This window comes from Megalops cyprinoides, chromosome 15, assembly GCF_013368585.1.
Source record: "Megalops cyprinoides isolate fMegCyp1 chromosome 15, fMegCyp1.pri, whole genome shotgun sequence".
In the NCBI taxonomy this organism is placed as follows: domain Eukaryota; kingdom Metazoa; phylum Chordata; class Actinopteri; order Elopiformes; family Megalopidae; genus Megalops; species Megalops cyprinoides.
The window spans coordinates 2383843-2401266 of NC_050597.1; the positions used below are offsets into that span (position 1 = coordinate 2383843).

The window sequence follows — 17424 nt, forward strand, 5'->3', positions numbered from 1 at the left end:
TTGGCTCGGGTGTTTTTCCTCTCCTACCCACTTCATACACAGCCCCGATCATGTCATCGCTTCTATTTGCCTGGTGTCTCTTGCTGTCATTATTTAGTCTGATGAGGCGGTGTTCTGTTCCTCTTTATTTTTGAATCTATTGTCACTGCCATTGTACCCCTCCCCCACGTGTAGACCCAACCTGAGCACATCTGAAACTTATTATATCCACCTCCGTATTTTTAAGTGGTCAGCTCCAGTGATCTTTTCTTTATACGTCTTGTTTATAAATAACACTTATGTTATTCAAGCTCGGGCTGTAACAATCTCAAACCTCTCCCTCTGAAGCTGGACTGGGCCAGCTCGCATGTCTTTCTCCTTTCTCTAACACGCTCTGTCACTCTTTGCCCCAGATCAGCGTTTAAATTCGCTCTGCTCAGCCCCCTCTGCCCGCGTGCGAAACCTGTCTGTCCGGTTCGCGCAACCCGATCGCTCCTCGCGCTCAGTTTCGCTTCGAAGCAGCTTCACCTTTTCAGCCTGCACGCACGCGGACGCCACAGCCTGACCACCACGCGGGTGTTTTCACTGCTCAGGATCCCCGATCAGTGTCCACTACCACGGCTTATATTAAACGTTTCTCTCCCCCTCCCCTCCTATGTCGTATGTCCAGCCCCCTTGAATCTCCTGTCCATTGGCTTTTCTCACTCTGTTTTTCTATGTCCACCGCCCCCCCCCCCGCCCGCGCGCTTTACACATTGCTTTCATTATACATTTTTTTCACTCTCTCTCTCTCTCCCGCGCGCTCTCTCTCCGGTGCCTCTTGTCCGGCCCCCTGATCTTTCTGTCCATTGGCTTCTTCGGGTCTACATTTCATGTCCAGCCCCTAATGAGTGTCCATTGGTTTTGTTATTTCCATTCCCTCCTCCCACTCCCCGGCTTTGCCCTGCCCATGTTTTGTATGTCTGTGTCCATCCATCTCCTGACGTTCAAGTTCGCAGGGACGTCACGTCCGCACTTGAACTTGCAGCTCAGGGGGGCTTTTGCCATTTTTTCATCTCTCTCTCTCTCTTTTCAAAAAAGCCATGACGGCTATCCCACAATCCATCTTCCCTGCGCCATCTTTGTATTATTTCTAATTTATTTTGGATGTCAAAGGCATTGATGAAGATATTTTCTCTGGAGTCTCCCTTCTAACCCGGCTCTCCCGATGTGAACCGAGCTGAAAGCCACCGCCAACCACCATGTCTCGCCGCAAGCAAGGCAAGCCCCAGCACTTAAGCAAACGGGATTTTTCGCGTAAGTACACCAAAATTGTAATTTACACTCCTCTCCCTTACTTTCTCTCAGCTCACAGCCTAATGTATGTAGAAAAGAAGAAAAATAGTAGCGGCGAGCGTTATTCTTGGTGAAGGCATACTGGACACTGGACGGCGAGGATCGTGGTCAAGTGGACTTGACTGAGAAGCGTGGCGAAAATTCATTTTCATCCAAGAAATACCTATGCGAGTTCACTCCTGTCCAAAAAACAAGGGAAAAAGTTTTGCTTTTCTCCAACGTACAGTCTTTTGCAATCGGAGTTCTTTGCATAAGAATTTTGTAACGTGCATATGCTGCGGCTTGCGTGCCCCCGCTGCTTTAGCCACTTAAGTGCATATGCTAAGGTAGGCGACTGGTCTAGGTATGCATGCTTTATCAGAGTTATTCGGTATACCTACTGGAATATCCCGTAACAGGCCCTTTATGTTGTGCAGAGGATTTCCCTCCTCTCGCACTATTTTTTGGAAGATTTTCAAAAAAGTCGAAGTGGATTTTGATTGGGAAAAATCTCGTGTCCGACTGTTTACAAGTACCGCGTGTGCGTAAGCCAGTGCCAGCAGAGACGAAAGCAGAGAGAGGGGGAAAAAGAATAATAATCGCTTAATTTTCCTGATGTATCTGCCTAGACTACAGCCAGATGGGTGGATATTATGAATATAAATCTTCGTTTTGTGGTTTTATTGAAAGAGATTTCAAAATGTGTTCAGGAGCGACTCTTGAGATAATGGGGGGCGAGCTTCATAAAGAGCAACAGGAACACGGCTTTACTCCACGGTTTGTTCTTCCAGTTGTCCGTTTCCACACATTTCTGGATCGTCGTGTAAATGCATTTTAATGTATCATATTAAGCAACTACCCAGGTAAGGGAAACATCTATTCGTGATGCTGGTTAGCTCGTGCGTATTCAGTAAGAAACAGCAAGGAAAAGACAAAGATACACATTTCAATTTGAATTTGACAGACTCTTGCCTAAAACACACTAACGAATCCACAAATGCGCTGAATTAATTGTAGCTTTTAATTCAGATAGTGTATTTGAATTATATGGAAATGTTCTATTTAAAATTAAATAATAGAGGGCTATCTTGAGGAACAGTTTGCTGGCGAAGAAAACAATGTAACCCTCCGGTGTAAGTAACGAACAGACGGGTTACCCTGAGTTTCTTATGTTGTGTCTTTTGGACAAACGATCCAGACAGATCCCGAATCATTCTAAAATCATAAAGCGTGTGCTACGTTTTGACATCTCGCACTCTGCCCATGGTTGGAAAGGTTGCTGGCGGCTCAAAGGCGTCTTTGCAAGTTGAATCGAAGTCGCTGCTGCGCGTCTGCGTTTTGTCGCTAGGAGGCAGAAGACGATAATAAACTGGAAATGAACTTGAACCTGATCAATTTCACCGCCACCTCAATCTACATATTCTGACGATATGTTTGGAATAAAGGGAAACGCATAATACGAGGTTATGGCTCCTTTCGTCCTCCTCCTCTTTGCTACCCCCGCCTCAAATCCTCTGTCTTTCCATGACTATTTAAGTTAAACGAATTCATATAAAATTGTCAACGTGCTTATGGACAATGTCATTTTAAATCATCCTTAACCGTTTTAAGTGGATCTTTGTGTGTTTATTCTTTATTATCAGCTCCTAATCAAAACAACACTATAAGGGTAGACTTGTACGTATCTTAATATGATTGTGTTATACAACAAACAATTAGCATCTTACAATATGCACAGGGACTGGGTATGGAGGCTCTTAACTTAAGGTTAGTATTTCTGATTTTATTACATTCCTCCATTTCGGAATTAATAAACTACAAAAGCTTATATTTTTAAATACGATGTCGAGCTTGTGTAGTTTCAAACTTCGGTAAACTATTAAGTTAAAATATTTTTCTATTTTTTTCCCCTACAAGACAGGCTATGATATCTGCACCTCGGTTTTCTTATTAATCTTCGAAATGCATTGCAACCGAAAGAGAGGAAAACAGCACTGAAATAGATGCTCGGATTTAATCCACTTGTGTTTAGTAGAAAAGTGTGTTTTCGTTAAAATGTAGTGTTTTTCTAAAGGATAAATGATCACAGTAATGTTTCTTTACTGTAACCCCTCATGGTCAGTTGCATAGGTATTATTTCATTAGTGTTGTTAAATGTACTGCAGTTGTGATCTAACATCTCTGGAGTATAATGTTCTTCCTTTTTCGTAAGTACGCTTAAAACACTCTAGCAAAATCTACGTCTCACAAATATACTCGGGAAATATAGTTTCTTTTGTAAAATGCGAGTTGCATCCAAGACAATTTTGATAATAAAATCAGGAGCCTTTCAATTTATCGATTTTGCATATATGTTTGTTCTCTGCTTAAACTGTACATTGTCAAAACAATATACGTTAAACGACACGTTATGGTACAACATTTACGATTTGCCTGTATATTATTCAGTGTAAGAACCGATTCATTCCTCTACACATTTCTGTTCCTCCTGTGGAGGAAAACTGTATGCTTTACAAAATACATATTTTCAGACGCTTTATGCAAATAAAAATAAAATATTCATCATTTCAAGAAACAATTATATTTTCCTTACATACATTTGACGGACACAAACAAACAGCAATCATAAAATAGAGAGCATGGCTGAAACGAATACCAACAGACAGGCATCTGTTTGGAGTCTGCCGGGATAAAAAAAGGTCTGATTCTGTTGTTACCGATGTGGTCAGTGCTGGGGTCATCTCCGAGCTTCCGCACGCAAAGCGGCAGACTATTCTTTCAATTATTATTATCTAATACATCTAAATGCGCTGGAATGTTGTGTAACTACCCTCCCTCCCCCCCAAACAATTCCCGTTTCTGACCCGAAATAAAATTAAGGGTAGTACCGGCAGCAGGAATTTATCACGTTATCTCAATGTCCTAGTTCGAGCGCAGATGTCGTGTACGATCGCATCTTTCAAATGATATTTTCTCAGAAGCACGTCTGGGAGCTACTCCACATACGCCCCTCAGTATCTGGTGTAGGTTGGGCTGAAATAAATTTAACCTCAGTTCACAAGATCCCAGCACTTTTATCAAAATCTGTTCCAATCATTCCATACTCAAATTAAAATCTATTTTTTGATTCTCAGTGGTTTTAAGTTCATTAAAATGTGAAATTGGCAGCTTAGCAAAGAAGGTCAAGATACTTAACCATTAGGAGGCTAGCAGAGTGCTTTCACCTCTGTGCAAAGATTTCAGATACTGTGGGCACTGACTCCAATTCTCAGTTTTCTTTTTAATTTCCTTTAACAGACTTATAAGGAACAGTCAAACGAGAGAAAACTGCGCAACCATTTAAATCCAAATATTCCCGAATCTATGCCAAGCACTTGCTAGTGCGTTTCTCAATACCGATTTCCGGCCGCCAAAGCGGTTATCAAGGAAATAGAAGTCAGACGCCCGAAACGGATTCGCGGTACTATTTTGGTTTTCTCTCCAGCTTGCACATGTGTTGGGCACATTTTAAACGGCATTCCCTTTTTACGTTCAAAAGGTCGTTTAAATATAAAATTGGGGGGTCGCAAACAGTTTCTTTCAACGCACATATTGCACGCCCATGTTTAACACTAAATTGTAGCTTTCTTCACCGGCTTCTTGTTCTACCACCAGCTGCCTGTCAGTATTTTGACATGGGATATTTTAGAGATAAACTCCCCCCCCTCCCCCAAACAGTTCTTACCCGGGCTATATAAATTCATGCACAGATCCACACTGTCCAGTGCAGGCAGTACGACGAGGTGCTTATTGATGCAAACCAAGGGCAGGCAGTTACATTATTATTAAATGCTTCTAACTTAAGTTGTTATCCTTGCTCGTAGAGCACATTAAATGTCTTTAGATTTTAATGACCTATTGAATAATTGTATGTCTGCTCACCGATGTGAATTTAAGTGTAGGTCAGCATGCAAGTATTTGTTAATGCATTCTTCTGTTCAAAAAGACAGGCACTTATATTATTTTAAATTGCATAAAACCTCCAAATGTGTAAACAGCAAGTGCTGAACACGCACAAAAAAATAAATGACAGCAAGAGGACCACATGCCCTTCTACATTTAATGTATGTTTATGTGTGAAAACACAGTCTTCTGTTAAAGCTTGGTTAAAAAACAAAACAAAAAAGAAAATGGAAAACTAAAATGGTAACAAGAAGAAAAACGCGCAACAACAAACCAAAAATTGTTGTTTGGAAAGATCATGAGATTTTGCTGCTCAGTTTTGGCGCTGTGTAGTGGAACATTTCGGTCTCTGATTTCTCTCTCTCCCTCTCTCCCTCTCTCTCCCTCTCTCCCTCCTTCTCTCCCTCTCTTGTTTTGCACCCCTCCTGTGTGTAGCCGAGCCCCTTGCTGCCATTCTCCCAGAGGAACAGCAGGAGCAGCGTGGGCTGGTGCAGGTAGTTGCGGAAGCGGAGCAGGACCTCCTGACTTGCGGCCAGTGTCAGATGAACTTCCCTCTGGGGGATATCCTCGTTTTTATTGAGCACAAACGGAAGCAATGCAGCGGCAGCCTCTGCATGGACAAGGCTGTGGATAAGCCGCCCTCCACCTCGCCCTCGCGGGGTGAGCAGCGCAGGCCCGCCGTCCCCGTGGAAGTGGGCGTCCAAGTCACGCCCGAGGATGACGACTGCTTGTCCACATCCTCCCGAGGAATTTGCCCTAAACAGGAAAACATAACAGGTAATGACAACAACAGTAGCAACAACGTACAATACATATGGGACATGTGTGGTGGAATGGTGCACTTTGCACAGACACTCATGCGCTCGCACGCACACACACACACACACACACACACACACACACACACACACACACACACACACACACACACACATACACACACACACACACACCGGCTCCACATATGTAAGTGGTGTATGCCACCTGTCTACGCACATGACATCTCTTTGAGGGTTTTCTTGTCTTGCACTGGAATAGGAAAGAGCTGTCTGCCTGTTTAATTTTATGGGCCTGTTCAATCTATCCACAAAGTGAAAACCCACACCTATACATCAAAAGTAATGTGATACTTCCTGTAGCCTTTAAATCTCACTTTATTACTGGATTGGTAGGATTTGTGTTCACTTTGCTGTTAGTCTGAACATGATTTCTGGTAAAACTCCAAAACACCATTGGCAGTCTGCTTACTACAGGCTTCTACACATGTTGCATCTTCTAGTTTCTCAGTTCACCAAAAACAGTTGCTCTCCAGTTGAGTGCCAGTCCTCCCCCAGTCAGCAGGGGGGAAACAGTTAACCCAGTCCAGCCGTTGTCCCAGGATCCATAGAGTTTGACAGGGTGTTTTTTCCACAGTAATCAAATATAGCCCAATGGCAAAGTGACATCAGCGACCTTGACTTTAAGTTGCTTTTTGTGACTGTCGTGGTCAGAGCTGAGTGGAGTGGATGTGTTAGGATTTGTGTGTAAGTGGCCTTGTCCCAGGAAAAAATGGAGAAAGATGTGTGGACTGAAGGGGAGGTTTGAGAGGGTTGGTGTGGCAGGGGAGGGCATCCCAGCTTTGGCCTCTGAGACGCGCAGGCCTGCCCCAGTTTGACTCTGATGTGGTTTTGACAGATGTATCTTGATTTCTTTGTGGTTTTGCTCGGCCACATCTTATCCGTAGAAATGTATGGCTGCAGGTTTTCACTTTCTTACCAAAATGAGGAAAAAAGAAGAAAGGGGTTCAGTTATTTTTGGTTATTGAGGGAGAGTGAGCCAATTGAAAGATTGTTATGCCACAAATTACTTTTTGTAGTTTACTTTCTTTTGATTTGAATTAGGCACAGAATCTAGGCTTGACTTTCAGCGCTAAATTAGGTCTACAAAAGTCTGAATTAAGTTAAAAAGACATAAAACAAAACCATTTATCACTTTGCTGTAAACAACTTTGAAAAATCTTTGGAATCCATGGGGTTAAAGCTTGACCCAAAGTAGCTATAAGTCTTCTGCTCTTCTGTGTGTATCTAAAACATGTGGCTTCAGTCCAGTCCAGTCCGTATCCTGGTGTAAAGTTTGCAGTGTAGGGGAAAGTGTCTGATTATCAGGCTTGCATTTTCTTCCAGTAGTTTTCTGGCCTGCTTTAATTCCTATTCTGAGGGTTTGGTCTGTGGAGTCAGAAATGCTCTGTGCTTGACCTTTGTTTGAGATGATGCTTGCTTACTGAGATCACTGTGACTGCAGTACTTTTCAGAGTCCTTTTTGTGATATGCGGAGAGTGAGTCACAGGTAACCTATGGCAGAAGGGACACAGAGCTGACATGTGCCCTGCTCCGATTTGCAGACCCGGTGTTCAGGTTCGATTCGGTTAGCTCCAGCTTAAATGGCTACACCACTAACTGGGGTCGTGTTTGTCTGCTTAACCCCCTTTGTTTTAAAGATGCTGCTGCGTTTTCAGCACAAATTATGCAACCCATTTATCCAGGCTTACCATCACACTTCCTCGTCTTCCTTCTGTCAGCAGCTAAACTGGGTTATTAAACTCATTTGCATCATAATGTACGAGGGTTCAGCTCAGAGCGTTGGGTCACTGGTATTATGGGTTGTTGTTTTTGTTTTTTTTGTTTTTTCGTATTAAAATAATTCGGTGGGGGAACTTGCGCTGCAGCTTCTGAATGCTTGATTTCAACTGCAGGCCGAAAAGAACGACGAGGTGAACCGGTCACATTAGGAATGAGGACTGACACTGATAGGCTTTTTTTTTTTTTCCCCTGCTGGTAGAAAGTGTATGTTTTCTGAGGTGAATGTGGGTTTGGGATTGAGAAATACTGTACAGGAGATGTTAACGTTCTCCTCCTGCTGTAGGGAGACAGTATGCGGCTGTTTGATCGTTTTCTCACCCAGCTCTTAGCAGTGAGGCCCCTACTATGGCCCTGTCCGGGGTAACAGCAGGGAGTCTGAGGAAGAGGTGCAGTACTCTTCCTCTTTTTATTGCCATTGTTACTGTGAGGGCAGTGGTAATTGGACTGGAAGTGTGGCTGGTGTCGGGCTGAGGCCAGGCTGAGGCTGGGCCGGGGGGGGGGGGGGGGGGGGGGGGGTTGAGTGGGGGGGGGGGGGGGGGGGGGGGGGGGTGACAGTCCTCAGAGGTCCCCGGACCGTCTCGCGTGTCCAAATACGGAGCGGCCGCCGGGGTGATGTAACATCCTATTTACATACGGGGCCGCTGTGTTTGAACAGACGAAATGCAGTACCTGTCAGACTGGAATGGAGGGAGAGCTCATTGCTCACGCTGCCCCAAATAGGCCCTGAAACGCAGGGGCCCCCGTCCCGGGGTTCGGGGGTAATCCGCTCTGCAGCCTGCACCCCCCACCACCTCCACCTCACCCCTCAGCCCCCCCCGTGCTCCTCGGAGCTCCTCAGATGGGGAGGTGGAGGGCTGTTAATTTTCTTTTTAAATGTAGTGTTTTTGTTATAGTAAACCGGAATTAATGTAAATCAGTGACTGAGACCACTGGCGGGGGGGGGGGATCAGTCTTCGGCAGTCTGCTCTTTGCCAAAACAGTACGCAAAGCAACGCGGGCGTAATCAGGGCAATTGTGTGGCAGTGACGGAATCTGTTTTCTCAGAGCGATTTTTCAATGAGGTCTCAAAACGACACTCGAAAGCAACTGTCTGCGATCTCCCGTTTGAAACATAACGTCCAAAAATATGTCTACATGACAGATCGAATTTGCATTGGCCGTAAGCGCGCGTGTTGGCTGGAACAATGAACTTTGATTTACATAACAAACAATATTTCAAGATGTCTGCCACAGGGGCGGCCCTTTTAAAATTATGAATGTCCTGAAATAGACTAGCCGATTAGTTCAGACCAGCACAGCCACCACGCGTAACAGGCCTCAATACAGATAATTGTTTTTTAAATGCTTTGTTGAGCTTCTGAAGCAAGCTCTCTCTCTCTCTCTCTCTCTCTCTCTCTCTCGTCCCCCCCCCCCACCCCCCCCACCCCAGCACTGCTATGGCAGCAGTATTCAGAGTGAATCAGGTGCTGTCCTATTAATATTGAATCAATTACACTGTGCCGTAACCTGCCTTATGAGAAGTGTGTTAGTTTGGGTACCGTTGTGTTGCTTTGTTAAATGGCTAAGGAGGCCATTGCCTTTTTTTTTTTTTTTTTGCAGTTTTGTTTGATGTGTGTTGTCATGTTAGGCCCTTTATTTAAATCGCACTCTGTGTAAGGAGTGAAAGGCCACAGCGGGTCTTGTTATCGTGAAAGTATTTGGACTTGGGAAACATGCCTTCGTCCGGGCTCATGCCCTGCAGAGGCGGCGTTTTTGAATGGGTGAGAAGTCTGCTGTGATGTTAAGCCAGGGCTATCGCCGAAACTCCAGACGCCCGACCGCAAATGAATGGTATATGTTGCATGGTTTGGATAAAGCTGCGTTTTTCAGTATGGAATCAGGAAGCAGCAGCGTTAAGCAGAACGTCCCCCCGTCATCACTCTGGGATCACGGCTGTGGGCACATGCACGGATGTGTGTGTGTGTGTGTGTGTGTGTGTGTGTGTGTTTGGGGGGGCGGGGGTGGGGGGGGGGTGCTGGGATGAAATTAAGGGACTGATGGAATTGTAAGTGGGGGGGGAAAAAAAACCACTGATAATACAAAATTATTTTGGCATTACGTGGCCCAGTGTTTTTTGGGACACTGAAAAGGATGGTGTGTTTGCTTTGGTGTTCACTGGTGTTGTCAGACATGTGGCTAAAACGTGTGAGCCAGCAGTGCATTCTGGGAAACAGGATATACGCAGTATACTAATCGGACAGACGGGGAGCTGTCTGGAGTGTGGCAGTGTTGCTGAATGAGCATGCTGGTGTTCTGTATGTAACAGTTACAGCAGTGCAGAATCTAGAGCCAGCCCTCATGAAAGCCAGGGCTTTATCCTTTTTATTTGGTCGCTGTGCTTCTTCCGACCCTGAGGTGACTCACTCCTTCGCTGTTTGTGTGGGGGGTTTCTGGTCTGTCATGGGGCCTGGACTCTGTGTTGTGTGGTGTTCCTGGTGCTGTGGCGAGGGCCTGCCTCCCTCATCAGCGTCAGGCCTACACCGGAGGCACACCCTGGCCAGTCATTTTGGGTGTCACATGCTGTAGAGGCCCCAGGCTGCTCAGCGCAAGGCGGGGGGTGTGGGGGGGTATGGGGGGTGCCAGCGGCCTCCGTGCCGCTTTCCTCTTTGTCTGCGAGCTTGTGGGAGTCCACTCCATGCGGGAGTGTGCTGCGCAGTTAAAAAATGCACATTGCGTTAGCGCTGCGCACTCTTTCTCTCTGTGCATCTCACATGAGGATGATCTGTGTGTCTGTGCACTCCTTCATGACTTTCCCGTTCACCCGTTATCCCCGGATGGCGTAGAATTCACCAATCTGCGCCCCGCACCGCCAGGCCGGCGCTTCACGGGCTGCATGTTCTGTGCCGTTAGCAGCCCATGGCCGTCAGTCAGCGGCGGAGTCTAATATTCAACATGACAATTTGATTTGCATGATACAGGCCTGCGTGGGCCGGCAGGAGATTATTTCTGCTGAGAGTTTTTGTGAAGCGGCCTGTCTTGTGTACGTTTACAGTTTTGAAAATTATAGTTTGCTTTCATTTTAAACTGGAACAAATTCTCCATTCGAGCATGAAATATTGCTGGAGGATTTTTTTGTATCAGCCTCATGTTCTTAACATTTTTGTTTGTGTAAAGTGGGGGGGATATAAAAAAAAACCTTACACAATTCTATTTAATGTGTTTTATAAATGTCTTTTTCCCCTCAGTGTGAGAGTCTTTGTCCAGCCTGCACGATCCGCCCTGCTTTGGAGAAATAAATCCATACTCCGTGGCGATGCGTTGTTGTCTGTATGTGAAAGGCGACCCGGGGGGAATTTATTTTATGTGTTTTATTTGTTTGCGGCCCCCAGACGGGGCTCGGGACGTGCCCGTTCTCCGCACCTGAATGGGACGGATTCTGCCGTGCTGGAACAAAGCTGTTTAACAGCCAGACGTCCCCCCCCTTGCTGGCACGGTGCCACCGGCCCTCTGTGAGCCCCCGCCATCGGGCGCCTGCTGCTCAGCCTCCCACTACACCGCCATCTTTCCTTGCCGTGAGGAGCAAGGGCCGTGGGTGCGCGGCGGGACTCACGGCTCTCCGCCGGCCCGCTGAAGAGAGACGGCTCCCGGATAATTGCCAGCTTGCCGCGTATATCAATATTTTGTTTGTAATTTTAGGTAGTTGAGAGAGATTGATGTGTACAGGGAAAAAAAAAGAATTTTCCTTCGTTGTGAGCCAAGTTTTTCTTCAGGATTTTGCAGAAATGATTGCCTCTTCTCCCAGAAGGTGGTGTTTTTTTTTTTCTTTCTTACCACAAAGCAGGTATTCCCAGGTGGTGAATCGCGGCAGCAGTGTTGGGAAGCAGGAAGCGTTGGCGTGGTGGGGTGTGTGATTGATACGTGGACACCGCTGTTGGTGCAGAGAAGAGCAGTGGTGATGATTTCAGGAGAGATTTTATAGGTGGCTCTTCTCTCTCCCTGTCTGCTGGAAACGAGTGTTTGTGCCGCCCTGAATTCAGAGGCCCACCGGGTCCTGTCTCACCACAGCTCTCAAAGTATGTCAGATGTTTTATAAAACGTGTCTATAAAAATGTTTATATACTACAAAGCTTATTTATAAATCCCGGTGGATTACAGGCTGCTGTTACATAAACAGGGAATACAGTGCAGGGATGGTTAGCTTTGTGTTTGCGCGCGTGCGAATGTGTGTGCGCTTGCGTGAGTATATGTTTGTGTTTACACGTTTGTGCATATGAGAATGAATGTGTGTTTGTATGCGTGCTTGCGTGTCTGTGTGTAATACAGAGGGTGTGAGAAAAAGAGTGTGTGTATTTGTGTGTGTGTGTGTATGGAGTGTGTGAAAATTTGTGTTGTGTATGCGTGCATGACTGTGTGTGACTGTGTGTGAGTTTATGTGTGTGTGTGATTGTGTGTATCTGTGTGTGTGTGTGTGTGTGTGTGTGTGTGTGTGTGTGTGTGTGTGTGTGTGTGTGTGTGTGTGTGTGTGTGTGTGTGTGTGTGTGCGTGTGTGTGTGCGTGTGTGTGTGCGTGCGTACGTGTGTGTGTGTGTGTGTGTGTGTGTGTGTGCGCGCGCGCTAGCGTTAGCGAGCGGGGCTCCGCTCTGGAGCAGCAGAACATGAAAGGGTCTGGTACTTGGCAGCGCAGTGGGAGGACATCCCTGCCAGGGGAGAGCTGGCAGCAGCAGCTGGAGGCGTGGGGTGGGCTGCGCTGGGCCTGGCTCCTCGCTGGGCTTTCCTGTTCTGCGTTTGCCTTTACAACTGCAGCGCTGCGGCCGGCCGCTCTGCTGGGAGCCCTCAGGGGCGCGGGGAAATGTCCTGCCGCATACACACACACACACACACACACACACACACACTCATAGACAGACACACACAGGCTACACACACACACACAGATACACTCACTCACACATACTCACCCTCACTCACTCACTCACACACACTCACACACACTCACACACACTCACACACACTCACACACACTCACACACACACACACACTCAATCACATACACTCGCACACACTCATAAATGCATGTACATACATGTGCATACTCAATCATGCACACATAGTAAATCAAACACACTTACCCACACACACATACACACATGCACAAAGAGGTGGGCACACATGTACACACACACACCCACACAAATATACACAGGTAGAGATACATACTCACACACACACATACACACACACACACACACACACACACAGGGTGGTGTAGACATTAGCCCCTCCTCTGTTTTTGAGTGTAATGGAGGTGCAGTTTGGCAGGAGAGTCGCAGGGACGGGTTTTGTCTGTACCACATGATCTGCATGTCACTGCTACCCTGAGCCAGTCAGCCTTGCTAATCAACCATCATTTCAGCGCGCTCTCATATACATACACGGCATACGAGCTTTTCAAAGGCGGAAATCGGGTTCAGAAATGATTCACTGTGACTGAGGCTGCAAGCTCTTGCTTTTGAATTCTGCCAGGCAGGACACTTAAGACATTCAATTACCCCGGGCTCTGCTAGTTACAAATAACTGGTGAAATCATCTCCCACTGACACCTGTAAATCCCTTTGACACTCTTCTGTTCTGTTCCTTTTGCATGTCATAAGATCCCGCAGCGGCGTAATTTGGTTCCTTTCAGCGACGGTGGCGAGTCGGGCCTGAATGAGCGCCTCACAGCTCACCGTTACGCCGGTGCCATCAACAAGTCTCCATCAGATCAAAGCCCGCGAAGGCCGACTTTTAGAAAAGACGGAGGAGTGATGAGAGCGACGTTAGCCGTGGCGCGGGGGGGGGGATGTGTGCATGTGTGCATGTGAATGGGAATCATTAAAGGAGCAGGATAAATAGAGCTTGATTGGGGTGTAACAGCACACATATGCAGCTCTCCTCTCTGGCCGGAAGTGTTTCAGCTGATACTGAACTGTGGAAGGGGTGTGCTGTGTGCTGTGTGCTGTGTGCTGTGTGCTGTGTGCTGTGTGCTGTGTGTGTGTGTGTGTGTGTGTGTGTGTGTGTGTGTGTGTGTGTGTGTGTGTGTGTGGAGGTGTGCTCTGTGGTGTGTGTGAGGTGTGTGGTGTGTGTGTGGAGATGCGTGAGGTGCGTGGTGTGTGTGTGGAGATGCGTGGTGTGTGTGTGGAGATGCGTGGTGTGTGTGTGTGGAGATGCGTGTGGTGTGTGTGGAGATGCGTGTGGTGTGTGTGGAGATGCGTTTGGTGTGTGTGTGTGTGGTGTGTGTGGTGTGTGTGGTGTGTGTGGTGTGTGTGGTGTGCGTGTGTGTGTGGAGGTGTGTGTGGTGTGCGTGTGTGTGTGGAGGTGTGTGTGGTGTGTTTGGTGTGCGTGTGTGTGGTGTGTGTGTGGTCCTGCACTGCTCGGAGCAGGCACCGCGTCTCGCTCTCCAAAGTGATTTTGACGGCGGGTGAAACGCTGTAATTGACAGTTTAGGGGGAGATTAATGACTGGAGATGGTCGAGAGCCACACACTTCCGAGGCCTGCGGATTTCAGCAGCATTTTTACGCCACCTTCAGACACACATTACCAAACAGATTTTTGTTTATGATAAATGATTCTGATAATAAATGTTATTGGCGCTGTCGCTTTGAATTAAATTCATGATAACTGTGATGTGTTTATGCATGCGTGTTGGCCAGAGCTGGGAAGCAAATGCAGGATGTTAAGCGTCTGCACCGGTTCTGTCCGCCTTCCGTCTCCCCCGGTTACAGAGGTGCGTGTGGACTCTGCCGTGTCTGCACCCTCGCGCGCAGGAGAGCGCGTTTGAAGCACCGCAGCCTGCCGTGTCCCTTCTCTCTGCTGTCTAACAGCGCGTTGCTCTAACGAGTCGGCGGAGAGGCGCTTGTTTGCACAGACGCTTCCTCGGAGTGGAGTAATCCTCCCCCTGTCAGCTGGCACTCTGGCGGTTCTGTGCTGACCGGGGGTCTGAGAGCAGGCCCTCGCTGTCCCGCGCCGGCCGGCTGGCCTGTCACCCCGTCACCCTGGCTCTCTTCAGCACAGCAATAAGTTAATTGCTTTATTTTTAGACGCATGTGGGGAGAGGAGAGAGCTGACACACAGCTGCAGCCTGTGCAGAGTGGCGAAAAAAGTCACGAGCGTTCGCTTCCTCTGCACGGCAAAACAAGTGGCCTGTCTAAGCGGGACTTTAATAACCTGTGAAGCCCCTCCCTTTTTTAACAGTATCAGTCCTCTCTGTGTGTCTTGCTTGTATGCGTGCAGTTTATGCCTGTCTGGGTGTGCGAATGTGTGCTGGCCTGTTTGTAATGAAATGAAGGTCAAGAAGGGGCTCATTTTTGAAAGACTTGGGCCAAGCATTTTTGCACCTCTTGATAAAAGAAATGATAATCACAGGGTTCTGGTCGATAATGCTGGTGCTTCCTGTGCAAGTTACTATTAGTTTGGAGGCTCTTTGTGAAGGGTTGTGTCTCCTTAATGTATTGAAATGTTCCCTCATTTTAGAACTCACATCCCTGGAGCATTAGTATGAAGCATAAAGTTTGTTTTTTTTCCCTTAACAAGATGGTGATGATGATGATGATGATAATATCAGCCTAATGATAATTAAAACCTTTTAATGCATTATTTAGTATTTATAATATTAATAATAATAGTGGGAAACAAGACAGAGGCCCTTTACTGATGTGAAATACAATCCATATTTCAGATGCTCTTTTGCTAAATATTCTCTGCCCCTCTAGCCTGACCCCAAGCCTGGAGGATGATGGGAAAAGATGGGATGGCCTGTTATTTGCATACTAACAAACCTGAAGACAATGACATACTCACACAAATACATGTACATACAGTCACACACAGTGACACACACACATACACACACAAATACATATACATAGAATCACATGTCCACACAAACATATAGACACATGTTAACCCATCCATGTGCAAATAAGCTCTCACACACATGCTCTCACATACGCACACGCACACACACAGACACACGCTCACACAAAAAGCCTCTACTTCCTGACTGAGTCTTACTGATAATTTGCTGAGGCTCATTTGAATTTTAAGCACTTCTTTAATCTTCAAAGCCTAAATTGCTTTATGAATATGCATGGTGTGGGCAGACTTTAGTTCATTACCTAGTTGTAAATTCTAATGACCATTAGGTCCTCTCAGTAATTGCCAATTGTTTTGCATTTTTGATTGGCCTATTACCATGTGCATTCTCAACACACCAGCACTGTCAGCTTGTGGTATGAGGGGTTGTGTGTGTGTGTGTGTGTGTGTGTGTGTGTGTGTGTGTGTCTGCGTGTGTGTGTGTGTGTGTGTGTGTCTGCGTGTGTGTGTGTGTGTGCGTCTGCATGTGTGTGTGTGTGTGTGTGTGTGTGTGTGTGTCTGCGTGTGTGTGTGTGTGTGTGTCTGCGTGTGTGTGTGTGTGTGTGTGGTGGAAAAGGTGAGCATTGTTTTCATTGCTTTAGAGTTCTGTGTTTCAGAATGTGGAAAATTGATGATGTAAATTAAAGTGGGGCTTTCTCGTCTGAAGATTGAAAGTTCAGCCGAAGATTTGACATATTTAATTTACATGATGACTGCGCATTCCTTCGTTAATGCGCTTTTGCACAGGAGGCTGTGATTAATCACTTCTGATCACGCCCTCGTCCTGAGCCGCGGAGGCTGGTCCTGCTCTCCAACACGAGGCGGCGGATGTTCGGTGCACGGGTGTTTGGGGGCTTGGGTATTTGAGCATTCGGGTGTTCAACGTTCGGGGTGTTTGGGCGTTCTGGGTGTTTGTCACCAGATGCCTGCCATTATTTAGCCTGCTTATGTGTGACTCCTTTGCGTATCCCTCGATTGATTTTCAGAGCGTTGAGTTTTTTGTGTAGACGTTGAGCACGTGGTGGAGTACAAGCAGACGTGGCCTGCCGTTTGCCACTCTCTCTCTCTCCGTGTGTTTGGCAGAAGCTGCAGCCTGGCACTCCGGCTCTGAATGCCAGGAGGTGCTGTGCCTCACCGAGGCTGTCACTCTGTGAACATGCTGAAAACAGACATGGTCTAGACCCCAAAAAAACAGCTCCAGTATGATCTGTAAACACAGAAAGGCCTATCGGCCTGATGCCAGGGTGTATGTGGCATTGTCAGCAAGGACATGCGTGCATGCACGCACACACACACACACACACACACATGCAGCTGTGTTCTTGTAGTATAGAGGTTTTCAGTTCCCCGTGGAAAATGATTTGAATTTCATACATTTGTGAGAGAGACCGAGGGACAGTATGTGTGTGCTTCAGAAGGAAGTTATTAAAAGAGAATAAATCAATCAAACAAATACATTAGCAAGTGATAATGAGCCCAGACAATTAAAAACAAAACAAAAGAAAACAAAAATAAAAAATAAATAAAATATGCCAGTTTCCACAAGGGGTAACATTCTCTCCCCTTTGGTTCTTCAGTTGTTTTTTCTTACCAGTTTGTGCACATGCTTCAAGGGAATGCTGAAACCTACATCGGGATGAAAAGGAATTCTTAATGACTGAGAAATAAGTTGTCGAAAATTGTTCTCTAATGGAAGTGTTG

The 17424-nt window shown here is 46.5% G+C and overlaps 1 protein-coding gene across 1 annotated transcript in view; it reads left to right on the top strand.

Moving 5' to 3' along the window:
• Nucleotides 1–796: 796 nt before the first annotated feature.
• The window catches only part of bcl11aa (BAF chromatin remodeling complex subunit BCL11A a), a 53541-nt gene continuing 36913 nt past the window's right edge, over nucleotides 797–17424 (top strand). The window contains exons 1-2 of the mRNA XM_036546957.1: nucleotides 797–1275; nucleotides 5671–6012. Coding sequence (XP_036402850.1) covers nucleotides 1221–1275; nucleotides 5671–6012 — 397 coding nt within the window. The 5' untranslated portion in view covers nucleotides 797–1220. The remainder of the gene's footprint in view (nucleotides 1276–5670; nucleotides 6013–17424) is intronic.